This window comes from Phyllostomus hastatus, unplaced genomic scaffold (assembly GCF_019186645.2).
Source record: "Phyllostomus hastatus isolate PE091 unplaced genomic scaffold, TTU_PhHast_1.1 phas_contig_148, whole genome shotgun sequence".
Taxonomy (NCBI): Eukaryota; Metazoa; Chordata; class Mammalia; order Chiroptera; family Phyllostomidae; genus Phyllostomus; species Phyllostomus hastatus.
In genome coordinates this window covers 9,415,899-9,429,376 of record NW_025333607.1, presented here as the reverse complement: position 1 = coordinate 9,429,376, position 13,478 = coordinate 9,415,899, and the positions used below count along the sequence as shown (strand labels likewise).

General features: G+C 42.6%; 1 protein-coding gene across 2 annotated transcripts in view; it reads right to left on the bottom strand.

Annotated features, from left to right (window-relative positions):
- Positions 1–13,478, bottom strand: part of SDCCAG8 (SHH signaling and ciliogenesis regulator SDCCAG8) — a 182,725-nt gene that overhangs the window by 163,786 nt on the left and 5,461 nt on the right. For both annotated transcript variants that reach the window (XM_045859945.1, XM_045859955.1), the window contains exons 2-5: positions 6,545–6,697; positions 5,769–5,854; positions 4,650–4,763; positions 122–247 (exon numbers count right to left, since the gene is read on the bottom strand). In XM_045859945.1, the coding sequence (XP_045715901.1) occupies positions 122–247; positions 4,650–4,763; positions 5,769–5,854; positions 6,545–6,697 (479 nt within the window). The remainder of the gene's footprint in view (positions 1–121; positions 248–4,649; positions 4,764–5,768; positions 5,855–6,544; positions 6,698–13,478) is intronic.

The window sequence follows — 13,478 nt, the reverse complement described above, 5'->3', positions numbered from 1 at the left end:
ATTGAAGCAGAGTGCTTTTGCCAAACTTCAAGGAGAAAATCTGAGGAGTTCAGAGGGCTGGGCAGGGAGGAGGAGGGAACATTCCAACGAAAATACAATTGTGGTTTTTAAAAATGCTCACAGTTGCATCCAGAAGTGTTTGTTCCCTCATCGCTTCCTCTGGTCTCTGCAGTTTCAACTCTTGTTGGAGCTGTTCATTGTCAAGCACAACTACCTGTAACCTCTTTTTCATGCCAGAGAGTTCCTCCTATGAGAAGCAGAAACCGATACAAAATACATTCAGCATTTGGAAGCAGGGCTTGTGTTTGTTGATTACTAGATGACCCAACATGGTGGAAAGCACGGGAGACTTATGCTCTCTACCCATTTTCTGAAGTTCTGCAATTGTGTTTAGACAGACAAATATTAGTTAACAAAGAGAAGGCTGAGGGTATGCAGTAGGGCGCTTGCTGAAGGCCTTTTCACATAGGCGTGTGGTCTGACCATTTTTTCTCCAACGGAGTAAGGCTTATAGAAAAGCTTTAATTAAAGGGGTTATCAAAAAGAGTTTTAAGGGGGAGGCAGACTGCTGAAAACTAAGGTAAGATATAGTATTACTCATCAAATGCCAAAAACTTGTCGAAAACTGACAGAAGACTCAATACTAGTTCACACACGACTCTGACAATAAAAGGCCTGGAAAGTTATAATGATTATCTATGAACCGGTAGCCAGATGGAGGGAAATTATGAGTGAAATACTTTGGTGGAGAATTCTGAAAGAGTATTTTATTAGCCTTTCAGGGTGTAATATAAGGCATGACAGATAAATAACAATTAGAATAGCTACTAAATGGCATTTCATTTTCTGCAAAATGTCAAAAATTATCAATATGTTGACAGTTTACTACTTAACTTTGTCTTCATTACTAGTGTAACCAAAAGCTATTGTGCAAAATATATGCAAAGTATATTCAATTATTTTATTCAGAAGAGAAAACCAAAGCTGTCATTGAAAGCTGTAATTTTAACAACATTGCAGACTTAGCTTAACCTTTCACCTTCACAACAAGAAAAACGCTAAACAAGCTGAAAAACCAACCACTCTTCTTAGATTCATCAGAGAACTGAAGTCACAGGAAAACTTGCATCTCCAGCTTGGAGAGACGGACAGCCGCTCCTGAGAATCACAACGTACAGAGAATTCCGGGGAAAGAGCGCTGGGCTAGGAGCGTGTGGTGTGCACATGACGGAATGCTCGTTATCGGCAAGCTGAGAGTTAAAAACTGGAGGGGGGCCCAGTGTTGGGGGAATCCTGCACTTTTGTGACTGTCGTCTCTAGGACACCAGGTTCTTACAGCGAAGACTAGAGAGAAATCCGCCCATGCTTCCACCAGCAAGAGAGGAAGCGCAGCCATATTGAAACGTGCCCCAAGCATTCTGTTCTTTTTAACAAGACCTTCCTCCAAAGACACTATTTTACCAGAGCCTGAATAACTGCTTTTTTCCGGTCCTAACTGACCTGGGGGAAGGGAGAGACCCAACTCCAGCTCCTTCTCGACTTCCTGCCCCACTTAAAGGGAGGGGAAGACTGGCAGAAACTTGTCAAGGTCATGGCCAAGGGGCACAGGCTGACTAAAAAAACTGAGACGTGGTCACAGGACTAGAGAATGCTTCCCATGCCCCCACACTTACCACTCCATCCAAAGGGCTCCTATCTAATGACAGGGAAATGCACTAAATTAACTGCACGCCTTATGTCCTGTTTTGGAAGAATTCCCGAGGGAAGCCCAGAGACAACAGGGGAGACAAAAGCCAAGACATCACAGGAAATTTTAGCCTCTGACACCTACAGCAACAGCAAACCATACACACAGTCTAACTCCCAGCCAAATAAGCATAAAACATAATCATAAAACAAATAAACATAAATCCTCACACCAAATGTCGCTTTCCCTCAGTTCCTTTTACCTAGTACCCCATGCCTAGCATTCAACAAGAAGTTACAAGGTGTACGGAAAGACTTAAAACAGAGTTTAAAGTGAGTAAGCAAGCATAACACCAGGCCTGGATATGGCAGGGAGGTCAGAATTCCAGATTGGGAGTTCCAAATAATTATCATTAATATGCCGAAGAGTCTGGTACGGAGAGTGGACTGCATGCAAGAACAGATGGGAAATACAAGCAGAGAAATGAAACATCTAAAAGAGAATCAAAAGAAAACGCTGGAAATAAAAAGCACAGCAACCAAACTGAAGAACGCCTTGATGGGCTCATTAACAGTCTGCACACATCCAAGGAAGGAATTAACGAGCATGAAGAGCTGTTGTTAGGAACTTCCCAAACTGAAATGCAAAGAGAAACTAAGGATGAAAAAGAACAGACTATCCAAGAATTTTGGGACAATCCTAAAAGGTGTAACATGTGTAATGGGAATTCCAGGAATAGAAAAAAGAGATACAGGAGAACAAATATTTGAAGCATTAATGATCAAGAATTTTCCAAAATAAATGATAGACCCCAAATCACAGGTCCAGGAAGCCCAGTGAACACTAAGCGGGATGACACCCAAAAGTCTACATCTAGGCATATCATAGTGAATTGCAGAAAATCAGAGACAAAGAGAACATTTTCAAATAAAGAAAGGGGGAAGGGGGAGGGGAAACCATACTTGAAGAGAAGCAAGGATGATTACATAAGACTACTCTTCAGAAATCACGTAAGCAAAAAGAGAATGGAAACAAATATTTAAAGTATTGAAAGAAAAAAATCCACTCAGGTAATCAAAAATGTAGGAAACTTGTTACCAGCACACTTGCCTTACAAGAAATATTAAAAGAAGTTCTTCAGAAAGGAGGAAATTTATATAGGTTATAACCTCAGATCTACATTTAAAAAAGTGTTAGAGAAGAAATATATGGAGATAAAATCCTTAATTTGTCTTAATCGTAATTGATATAAGACTCCATATCACATATAACATATTACACATAGCAGTTTGCTCAGTGTCATAGTAGCAACAGTGAATGTGGAGATTATAGCTTCTGTATAACTGAAATGAATAATGGCAATGTTATAAACAGTAGAAGAGAAGAATCGAGAATGCTCTGTTATAAGGAATCTGCCCTAACCCTGAAGTGGTCAAGTCTTGTTTGAAAGTAGACTTAGATTAGTGGTGAATGTAATTGCAAACTCAAGGACAACCACTTATTAAAATAAAAAAACAAGTCCATCTGATATGATAAGAGAGGAGAAAAAATGAAATAATAAAAAATACTTAAAACCAAAGATAGCAGAAAAAGAGTGGAAAACAGAAAGAAAGGAAAGAAAGAAAGAAGGGAAGGAAGGAAGGAAGGAAGGAAGGAAGGAAGGAAGGAAGGAAGGAAGAAAGAAAGAAGAAAGAAAGAAAGAAAGAAAGAAAGAAAGAAAGAAAGAAAAACAATGAATAGACAACAATAACAAATATGGTTGATATTAGAGATATCCAAGTATATCAATAATCACTGTAAACCTCCATGGTCCGAACACACCGATGAAAAGACAGAGACTGTCAGAGTGAAAAAACAAGACCCAAGTGTATGGTGTCTACAAGAAACCCACTTTAAATATAAAGATACAGATTGAAAGTAAAGGATGGCGAAAGACATACCATGCTAACATAAACCAAAAGAAAGCTGGAATAACTATATTAATTTCAGACAAAGCAGACTTTGAAGCAAAGAAAAAAAACAGAAATAAAAAGGGGGCAATTCTTCACGAAGACATAATCCTTAATGTGTGCGTGCACGGGCCTCATAATACAGCGCCCGTGCACACACCTCATCACAGAAGATCTTCACGTGGAAAAGAAGCACGTGAAAAAGTCCAGTGTTATATGTCATCAGATACTAATTGCAATGAAAACGGTGAGCTACCACTACACACCTCTAGTACTCTAAGATCCAAAACACTGACTACATTTGTCCCGAATGGGACAAAGATGTGATACAAAAAGATACCAGTAACCACTATAAAAATATCATATGCCCTGATGCACTGATATTGACAAAGGAAAGAAAGAAAGAAAAAGTAAAGCACTAACATACTTCAGGAAGTCAGAAGGACTCCGACGGCATCCATGGCATTACTAAACTCCAAATAGTCGAGCAATATCACTGTCTAGTGTTTCGAGCTGTAGGGGACACATAAGCTTTCGGATCATCATTATCAGCACCCCCATGAATCATTCTTATCATTCAAAGTCAAGGTATCAACCTTTATACTGACAATGGAGCAGATTTAGTCCAGGGACTTTAGTCCAGCTGAAGTCCCTACCTACTGCGCCCTGCTTAATAAGTTGAAAAAAGGGGAGGGAGAATGACTGGAATTACTATTCCAAAGCATTTGCCATCAGCTGGACTGAAGTAAACGGAGTGGAAAGAAAAAAATTCTGGAACATGAGGTCATATTACCAAGAGATATGAGACATTGCTCAGTTACGGGCTGCTGGGAAACTAAGCAGTCAGAAAGAGCACGGTCAAGGGCGTCATTCCCCAGCCTGCTACATACAATCACAGCGATTGTGAATGTATTGCTATAAACACGAAGACTAAGAAGAGCACCTTTGCATAAAAGACATCATTCCTGTAAACTTTAATTTAGGTAGCTTTACATTTTCAGTGAGCAACTCACCTTGCAGAACTTGACTTCGGCCTCTAAGTGATGGATGTATTGGGACTGATCGTTGATGATGGGGACGAGGTTGTGGACAGTAGGCACGCTGCTGTCCTCATATTCTGGGGACCTCTACGCAAAAACCAACAAGTACAGCGTGTTTGGATTTAGCAAAGAATCACGAATATCATCTTCCTATTCAATTTAGCACCGATGTCATATATACAGAGACCAGATTATATGTAGCTAGTAGTATTTGTTTTTCTATCCTATAAATTCCACAAATAGATAAGATTCAGGGACATGAACATTTTTTAAAGCTGGAAAGTGAAGGTGGTGATCGAAAGAAAGCACATGGCAAATGGAAAAACGAAGAGACGACTCTCTCCAAGGAAGCTCCGCGCAAGAGGAGGGCCAGCGGAAACTGCAGAACCACCCCCTGCTGATGGGCTTCTTCGGACACGTGTTTGATGCTAAGGGTGTAGTGCTGAGTAAAATTCTACCTTCACGATTATTTTGGCCATTTAAACCTGGCCAAAACCTTCCTCACCCTTTCTTCACATCTATCTTAGCCTTGGGGATAGCACATTTCTCCCATCAGGAAAAAGACAGCCTGTCAAAGCAATGGCGATAAAAGATTTCACAAGAAGTAGGGTGTAACTTCTTGTATCACACCATTTTACAACCAGGTATTTTTAGAACGTAGAATAAGATGACATACTTTGGTTTTGACATGTATAATAAAAGAGTACTACAAAGGATGGCTGGAATTATAATTAAGTAAATTCTAAAATGATCAAACACAGATATAGCCTTCTAAAAAAGAAATGGCTAATCTTTTCCACATTTTGTTCCTTTTTTATAGTTGCTAACAATTGCCAGGTAAATTCTCCCAACTATTTCCTCACTCACGTTCTTCAAGTGAATAATGAATTAAAAAATCGGGATTCCCTCTGCCACAGAGGTCCCTCTTGTGCAGCTACAATAATCAGAGAGAAGGCCATTTCTTTTAGTGCTGTGCATTCTGAGTGCCCTGCTCAGAACTGTCTATAACATGTACCACTAAAATGACATTGTAAAGTGAAAACATAGTCAGAAAAATAATGCTTTGGTTGGGTTGCACATGCTGATACTTACCAAAGGGGACATTTTTCGTCTTCTTGATGGAGATGCCTCACTTTCCTTAGCTGCTTGTTGATGCAACAAAGCTTTGAGTTGATTAACTACAGGGCAGAAGCAATGAGCTTATTAATCTTACTTGAGATCCAGTTTATCATCACCCATCCGTTCCTTCCATCCTTCTAAAAAATATTGTTTAAACCCTATATTATGCACGAAGAACTGGGGATGCAAAGAAAAGATGGGAAAATCTCTCCCACTCAAGAGCTAAGAATCCACTGGGCAAGAGTGATACACTAATAGATATAAAACAATATAAGTGTGTATGTAGACCCAGAGCCATACATGGTGCTACAAAATGGAAGCACCTAATTGTGCCTGTTCTCACAGAGAAGATATCGCTGTGAAGGATGGACAGGAAATCACTAAGCAGAGAAGGGTGAGAAAAATTCCAGTAGAAGGCATGGCACACGCGGAAGCACAGGAGCAGGGCTAGCAGGACATGGCTTGCAAGACAGATGGTTGGACAGAGGGTAGAAACATGAGGCTAGCAAGGTAGCTTGGAGCCACCTAACAGAAATATTGCTATGATGCTAGGATTTTGGACTTTGGCCTAGAGAGACATTGGAAAGTCAAAGAAAAAAAATAAGCAAGGGAACTGTATTATTAGCTGATTTGTATTTCAGGAATAAAATCGTAGCAGTCGAGTGGAGGATGGGCTGGAGTCATTACTGCATGGAGTTGAAAGAATTCTCTACGGGTCGTCCAGGGCAGGGCCACCACGCTCAGCTCACCAGCATGGCTGTGCTGTAGCTCGTGCCAGGCAGTCCCGGTGTCCTCATGTCCTGCACTGGCGCTTAAAGAAGGATCCAGAGCATCTTCCCCAACGCTGACTTCGCCTTCTCCCAGGGTGCATTTCAGCTGCTGAATGCTTCTCTTGGCACGTTCTACGACAACATGGTAAAAGTGAGGCTGCTGAAATCTGATGACCACGTGACGTGCAATGCTTGGGCAGTTCCTGAAGGAGAAGCAAGACTTCTGATACTCTATGGCAAAAGGCAGAGTGCTGTTTCTAGCTTGCTGAGGAATGTGCTAGAGGAAGTGAGGGAAGGTTAAGTTCATGGGTTAAAGGTTACACGTGATAATCTCTAAGGTCCCTGACACCTCAGTGGTTGATATTCACCATGTATAGTACTGCCAGCAGGAGCTTTGAAGGGGAGGGCTCCTTCCCCACCCACACCTCCAAACAATAACCAACAAAGCAAAGCCCTTGAGGCTCCCCTACTCCACCTGGAGACACTGGCCTGAGTGGGCAGAACTGACAAGCGGGACTCCACCCTACCAGGCATCTGCCCGGGGGAAGCCTCTTTGTTCCCGTGGACCCGCCCCCCCCACCACAAGACAGCCAATTGCCTGGCTTGGTTTTGAATCAAATTTTGAATAACTAAAGTGCTTCCAGCGGTGAACTCTGGAGCGCAGCTCTGCAGATGTCACGCTGGCTGACTACATCTCATGCAGAAATTCCTGGCTGGTGCAACTGGCTAACCCTAGCACTGAAGCTTTAACTCACCAGCACACACTGAGCATACGGTCTAAAAGGAAGTGTTTTAAGGCACATTGCTCCCGCAGATCACCTCTAAAAGTGGTCCCCATGGAGCCCTGCCTCCTGCCCTTCTCCTCTCCCACGTGGAAACTGAGCAGGTCTGTCAAGCGTTAACCAACACAGTGCAGCGGGAGTTACACCAGGCCAGACCGGGCTTGTCTTTACAATGTCTCACAGGCTCTGCGTCCTCCCTCCTGGAAGGACTGTTTTTGTGAGCCCCAAGCCACAAGCAGGAAGTCGGACTCCCCTGCCGGGGAGACTGTGAGGAGGCCACGGGGAAAGGAGAGGCCCTGGGACCACGTGGAGAAGGAGGAGCCCAGCCCGGCCAACTGCCCGGCGCAGGCTTCCAGGCGGCTCCAGGGCCAGAGGCCATCGGGATGCAGTGGCACGAGAGAGGCCCCAGGAACAGGGGATCGCTAAGCTTTGGGGTGGTTTGTTATACTCAGTGGACACTGAAATCACTATTAGGGAGACGGTAACCCCAAACCAAGGATTTGAGTCTTAACGACAGAATGACACCGGGGACACTGGTGATGGCAGGACTCGTCACTCTGCCCGACTTTAACGGGTGTCTTCACACGCGCAACCGCTGGAGGACCAGACGATAGACTGGTCGCTTCAGTCATTAAGGTCCAGTTCCTTTTTTAGGTTTAAACTTCTCATTGTTTCTCCCACTCTCCCGATTGAATTCCCTGGTTCCAATCCAGAAAAGTCAATATTTCAAAAAATGTTCCTTGTCTGGTAGAGCCAGGACCCAGATTTCAGTCGCCATCTGCAAATTTTGACATCTGTATTGGAAAGTTGTTTTTTTTTAACCTCATTAATTTACCATTTACATATATATAACAGAAATTTATGTTGGAAAAAGATGGATTCCCACACAAGTTCATGGGCAGCTATTATCTAAATATTTCAAGTGGATTCCCTTTCCACAATTCTTAAGTTCTTCAGAGATGGCGTTTCCCTAAGAACAACTCAGCACAAAGGCAGAAATGAAGTTTTTCTCTCTTCTGATCTGGGCTCTCTTTGACAATGTAGGTCTATTTTTTCTCCTGTCCTCAGGAGAAAAAGCTTCTGTTCTTTACTACCTATTGGGAACTGTAAGGAAGCTATAAAACACTTAGGGTTTCATTACCAATTATCATTGAGAATATCTTTATAAGCATACAGGACATTTGAAAAACAGATTCCCTATTCTCCAAGCTCACCGATTTCAAAATAGGAAACAGAAAAAATAACCGTAAGTCAATAGAAGAAAATACACCCTAAAATACACCCTATATTCCAAGGTATCTAACGTAGGTCCTTCACTTATGGAAACCCATTTTCTACCTGGCTTAAACTAGAGGGAACAGGTCTTTCAGGCCAGAGTTCAACACGAACAGCATGACGCGGTATTACTCATCCACACAAGTGACCCAGTGACTTTCTCACTTCATTTTCTCTGCCCCACCCCTGAGTCCCCAGGGACCGCGCTCTGGCAGGAGCCTGGTGCTGCGGACAGCACGAGCCCATCCTCCTGTGACTCATCCTGAGTTTAAGAACAGTCTGGAGAAGATGCATTCCTGATTTTAGCAAAATAAGAGGCAGCAATAGTTTCCCAGTAACTGAGGAATGTGTTTTTTAAAGAGACTTGTTCATGGACAAGGAAAATCAAAGTGTTACATGATAAGCAGTTCGGTTCGCGGAGCTTTAGATTTAGGCACTTAAATCTATGAATAAAGCACTTATCCCCCAGGCATCCGTCAGAAAGGAAACAGAGGGCTGGGCTAACATTAAGAGTGTGCGCTGCGGAGCTATCAAGTGACTGCACCTCTAAGACAAAGGATTATTATTTATTTATACCTAATCTGACTAAAAGCTAATAAGCTATATTAAGGAAAACAAAGGAAATCTAAAAAAAAAAAAACCACACAGTTGAAATCCCTATAGGTAGAGCCCTCTCTTTCATCAGAGCGCGATGATGGCAGAGTTTCATGAGCCCATGTAATCAATCCCGTTTCTAATGCTTCCAATGTCTCGTGTCGTCTTCTCGAAGTTATGACGTTCAGAGACGACATGTCTCATTGCACTATGAAAACGGTGTTATGTGGAAAACTGAGATTTTGATAAGTGATATTTTTATTTCAATATAAATTGCAGAACACGTGCTACACGCTGAACCGACAAACAGAGTTAATCCTGAGGGATAAGCGGCCCCGACGGTTCCAGACGGACGAAACCCCTCTGCTCTGCGGCTGGAGCCACTGCGGCGGCAGGCCCGAGACCCTATTCAGAGCACTACCCCCCAGACGCAGTATCTGCTGCTTACACAGACGGAAACCAGGTTACTCAGGAGGTTCCGTTTCCTTCCCGCCCCACTGCTCGTGTGCCCACTTTTATCTGCCTAGAACCAAGAGGGAGCAAGAAAGGATACTCCTTTCCTCTTCTCTCCTGAGAAGACAGGGCATTTCTCGGTATGTCCTGATTATTTCTTCCTAGTACCAAACCCGGGCTGAGCATAAACTTAATTACGAATACAAACACTGATAGGACCGCTGGGCCCTACAGAATCACAGGAACGGAAGTTTAAGTAAGTAATATCTCTGTTCGTCCACTAGCCAAACATCAGCCACCACAATGCGCACTAGACAGGTTAGTCAGCTGCTGATTGCTGATGATTTGTGTCTGTCTTAGTCGTTTTTGCAATCCAGTTTCCCGACTGCTAACTCCTAGCTCGCCACTGGGCCTCTCTTCAACAAGGTGTTTTTGAACAAAAGGTAAGCATGTCCCAGACTAGGAGGCATCGTCGCTTCCACACATACTGTGAATTATTAATTTCTACACTCTCCATCTGTACTGGGAGAAGTGGAGGGGAATTATCCCGGTGACAGGGCTGGGGAGCCACACCCTGTGAAGCGCCCAGCTGTCTCTGAGAAAACGTGCAATCAACCAGACCTCCCTCGGCTGAGACACGAGATGCGCTGCCGTTCTCAAAACAAGCCCAGACTAGGGCAGGCAAGCGGAAAAATGAGACCACAGCGAGATAAGAGATACATGTGTGTGTCCACCCTTGCCTGGGCCTCAGCCTAGTTCAGAGGACTGCTGTCCCTGTTTACGAAGGAACTGACAGCTAGTACAAGCAAGATAAAACAGCATATTCCAAAATCAGACAAAGCCCGCTTTGTAAATGGCAATGACAACAGTGAGAGAGATCAGAAGTAGTGCTAGATAGGCAGTACAGAAATCTCAGAGAAAACACTATCAGAAGACTCGTAAGAGCTGACAAATGTGCTCGAGTGCTTGGCGCCAGGACTGAAAATAATCCCAGCAAGAATGCAAACATCTTAAGAAAGCAGTGTCTGGTAGATCATTAATGATGCATGGATGTTGGCAAATCAAGGAGACTGGCTAGATGCAGAATGAGGGGTACACCTGGTATTCTTCTGGCGCCGACTGGGAGGACTTATGCACCTGTCACTTTCCATTGATAAAGAAGTCATCCTAGCCAGACTGGCAGAACACGGGCAAAAGCACCAGCCAATACAATCTGTATCCTTAATTGTAATTACTCTCCAGTACGGTTCCGGCAGAGCAAGGGCTGTGAGCAAAGCCGTGCTGCTTTGGGGTCACGGATTCTCAATCTCAGCACTATTGACAAGTGGCCCTGAAAATTCTCTGTTGTAAGGGGCTGTGTTGTACATGTTCAGCCGCATCCCTGGCCCCGATCCACCTGGTGCCGGCTGGTAGCACCCTCCCCCTCCGAGGTCTGACAAACAAAAACGTCTCTAGACATTACCAATGTCCTCTGGGCAGAAAAGAGCAACCTGGCCGAGAACTACCGGTTTAGATCAATCTAACAAGACAGCTAGTGCTCAGTCTTGAGGAGGGATGTCCATCAAACCCACCACGTCGCTGCATCGTGACTGCAGCCTCCTTTTGATGAAAAGTGGGCAGGACAGTGACTACTCTGGCACAGCGGTGGTGTGGGGCACTTCTGGCCCAGATGTCCAGACGAGGTGTTAGATCGCTCCCCACTGTGATCAAGAACCTGGAATCCATATTTAGCTCCATTTCACAGCCTAACCCACGAAGAAGTTGTTGTACACTAAGACCATTTTTCAGAGCTACCTTAGGTGATCATTCCTTTAAATATTCCAGTGGGCCTGGGTGAAGCTCAGTCAAAATCAAGGTTGCTTTGGTAAGCGCACAGGTGCGTTTCCAGCTACACTCTGAACCTTTGGACCCTGAAAGGGTCCAAAATTAACTGAAAATAATAAAAAGTAAACACACACACACACACACACACACCTTAGCAAAGTGCTTAGAGCATGTCTTTTAAACAGCCCAAGAGAGAATATAATTATTCTCAGGATCTCAATAGCTTGAAAACAACTTAATCTCTTTTTTCTATCCAAGAACCTGTGAAAATGCCCTTACAATTTCATAACACTGAGCCACGTTTGATTCTGGGTAATGCTAGAAATGACTAGTTATGTTTTGGGATATTAAGTCCTGTCTCTTGCCCATTTTACCTGATTAGAAATAGGAAAAGAAAACTGAAATTCTACTGGATTTTTCTCATACTGGTAAAAGAAATGGTCATAAAAGTTAAAACTATTTAAAAAAAGCCATATGAGTCTATCAAGCAAACAATAAAGAATGCAATTTAAATTTCATCAGCAGAAAAATCAACTCAGATGTTTTCAAGTTTTATTTGCATTACCAATCCTTACTTAATAGCCAAACCATTCCATTTCCTTAATTTTTAGAAAACAGAGATGGTTCAGTTTGCACTGAAATACCAAAATAATTTTGTCATTTCACAGTGAATGCTTCCACAGAGGCTGTATTATGCTGTTGCCTGTCTCGGTCTCAATGAGGCTGATAGTAAATCAAAAAAATAAGCAAACATTAGCCGTGCAGAATGTGTATGTCTATGTGTGCACATTATATACATACTGTATATGGCATAATAAAATATTCAGAAAAGATTCAAGAAGGGCAAAAAAGAAAAAAAGGAGGCAGAGCTGGAAGAGGAGGAGTAGGAGGAGCTGAAGGGAGGTTGAAGAAAAAGAAGTAAAAGAAGAGGAAATAAGTTTGATAAGTAAAGTTGAGAAAAATAACTTTTGCTTCAGTTACACACATATTTTTGTAAGCTTGCCAAAGATCCAGATGATATCACTGCTGGTTAATTCAGTGACCAAATTATTGGCTAGTAAGATTACCACAGGCCTTCTGCAGATGTGAGCCCTTCCCTGGACAGAAAGACACCCTTTGTAGGATTTAGAGAGATGTGTCAATCATGTACAAGTAAAACATGGGACATTGGCATTATCTTTGGGTTTCTCAAAGGATGACCCCCAAGTGACACACTTCCATTTTTAGCCTTTCACTTTCTATGAACTAGTTCTACTTTTTACTATTATTTTTAAATATACTTTATTGATTATGCTATTACAGTTGTCCTATTTTCTCCCTTTTATTCTCCTCCATCCTGCATACTCCCTGCCGCCCGCATTCCCCTGGCCCCTTAGTTCATGTCCATGGGTTGTACATATAAGCTCTTTGGTTTCTACATTTCCTATATTATTAACCTCCCCCTGTCTATTTTCTACCTATCATCTATGCTACTTATTCTCTGTACCTTTTCCCCCACCCTTCCCACCCCCTTCCCTGCTGGTAGCCCTCTATGTGATCTCCATTTCTGTGATTCTGTTCCTGTTCTAGTTGTTTGCTTAATTCATTTTTTTTTAAGGTTTGGTTGTTGATAGTTGAGAGTTGGTTGTCATTTTACTCTTCATATTTTTTTATCTTCTTCTTAGATAAGTCCCTTTAACATTTCATATAATAAGGGCTTGGTGATGCTGAACTCCTTTCACTTGAACTTATATGGGAGGAACTTTATCTGCCCTTCCATTCTAAATGTTAGCTTTGCTGGATAGAATAATTTTGGATGTATGTCCTTGCCTTCCATGACTTTGAATACTTATTCAGCCCCTTCTTGCCTATAAGGTTTCTTTTGAGAAATCAGCTGATAGATTAATAGGAGCTCCTTCGTATGTAACTCTCTCCTTTTCTCTTTCAGCTTTTAAGATTCTCTCCTTATCTTTAACCTTGGGTAACTTAATTATGATGTGCCTTGG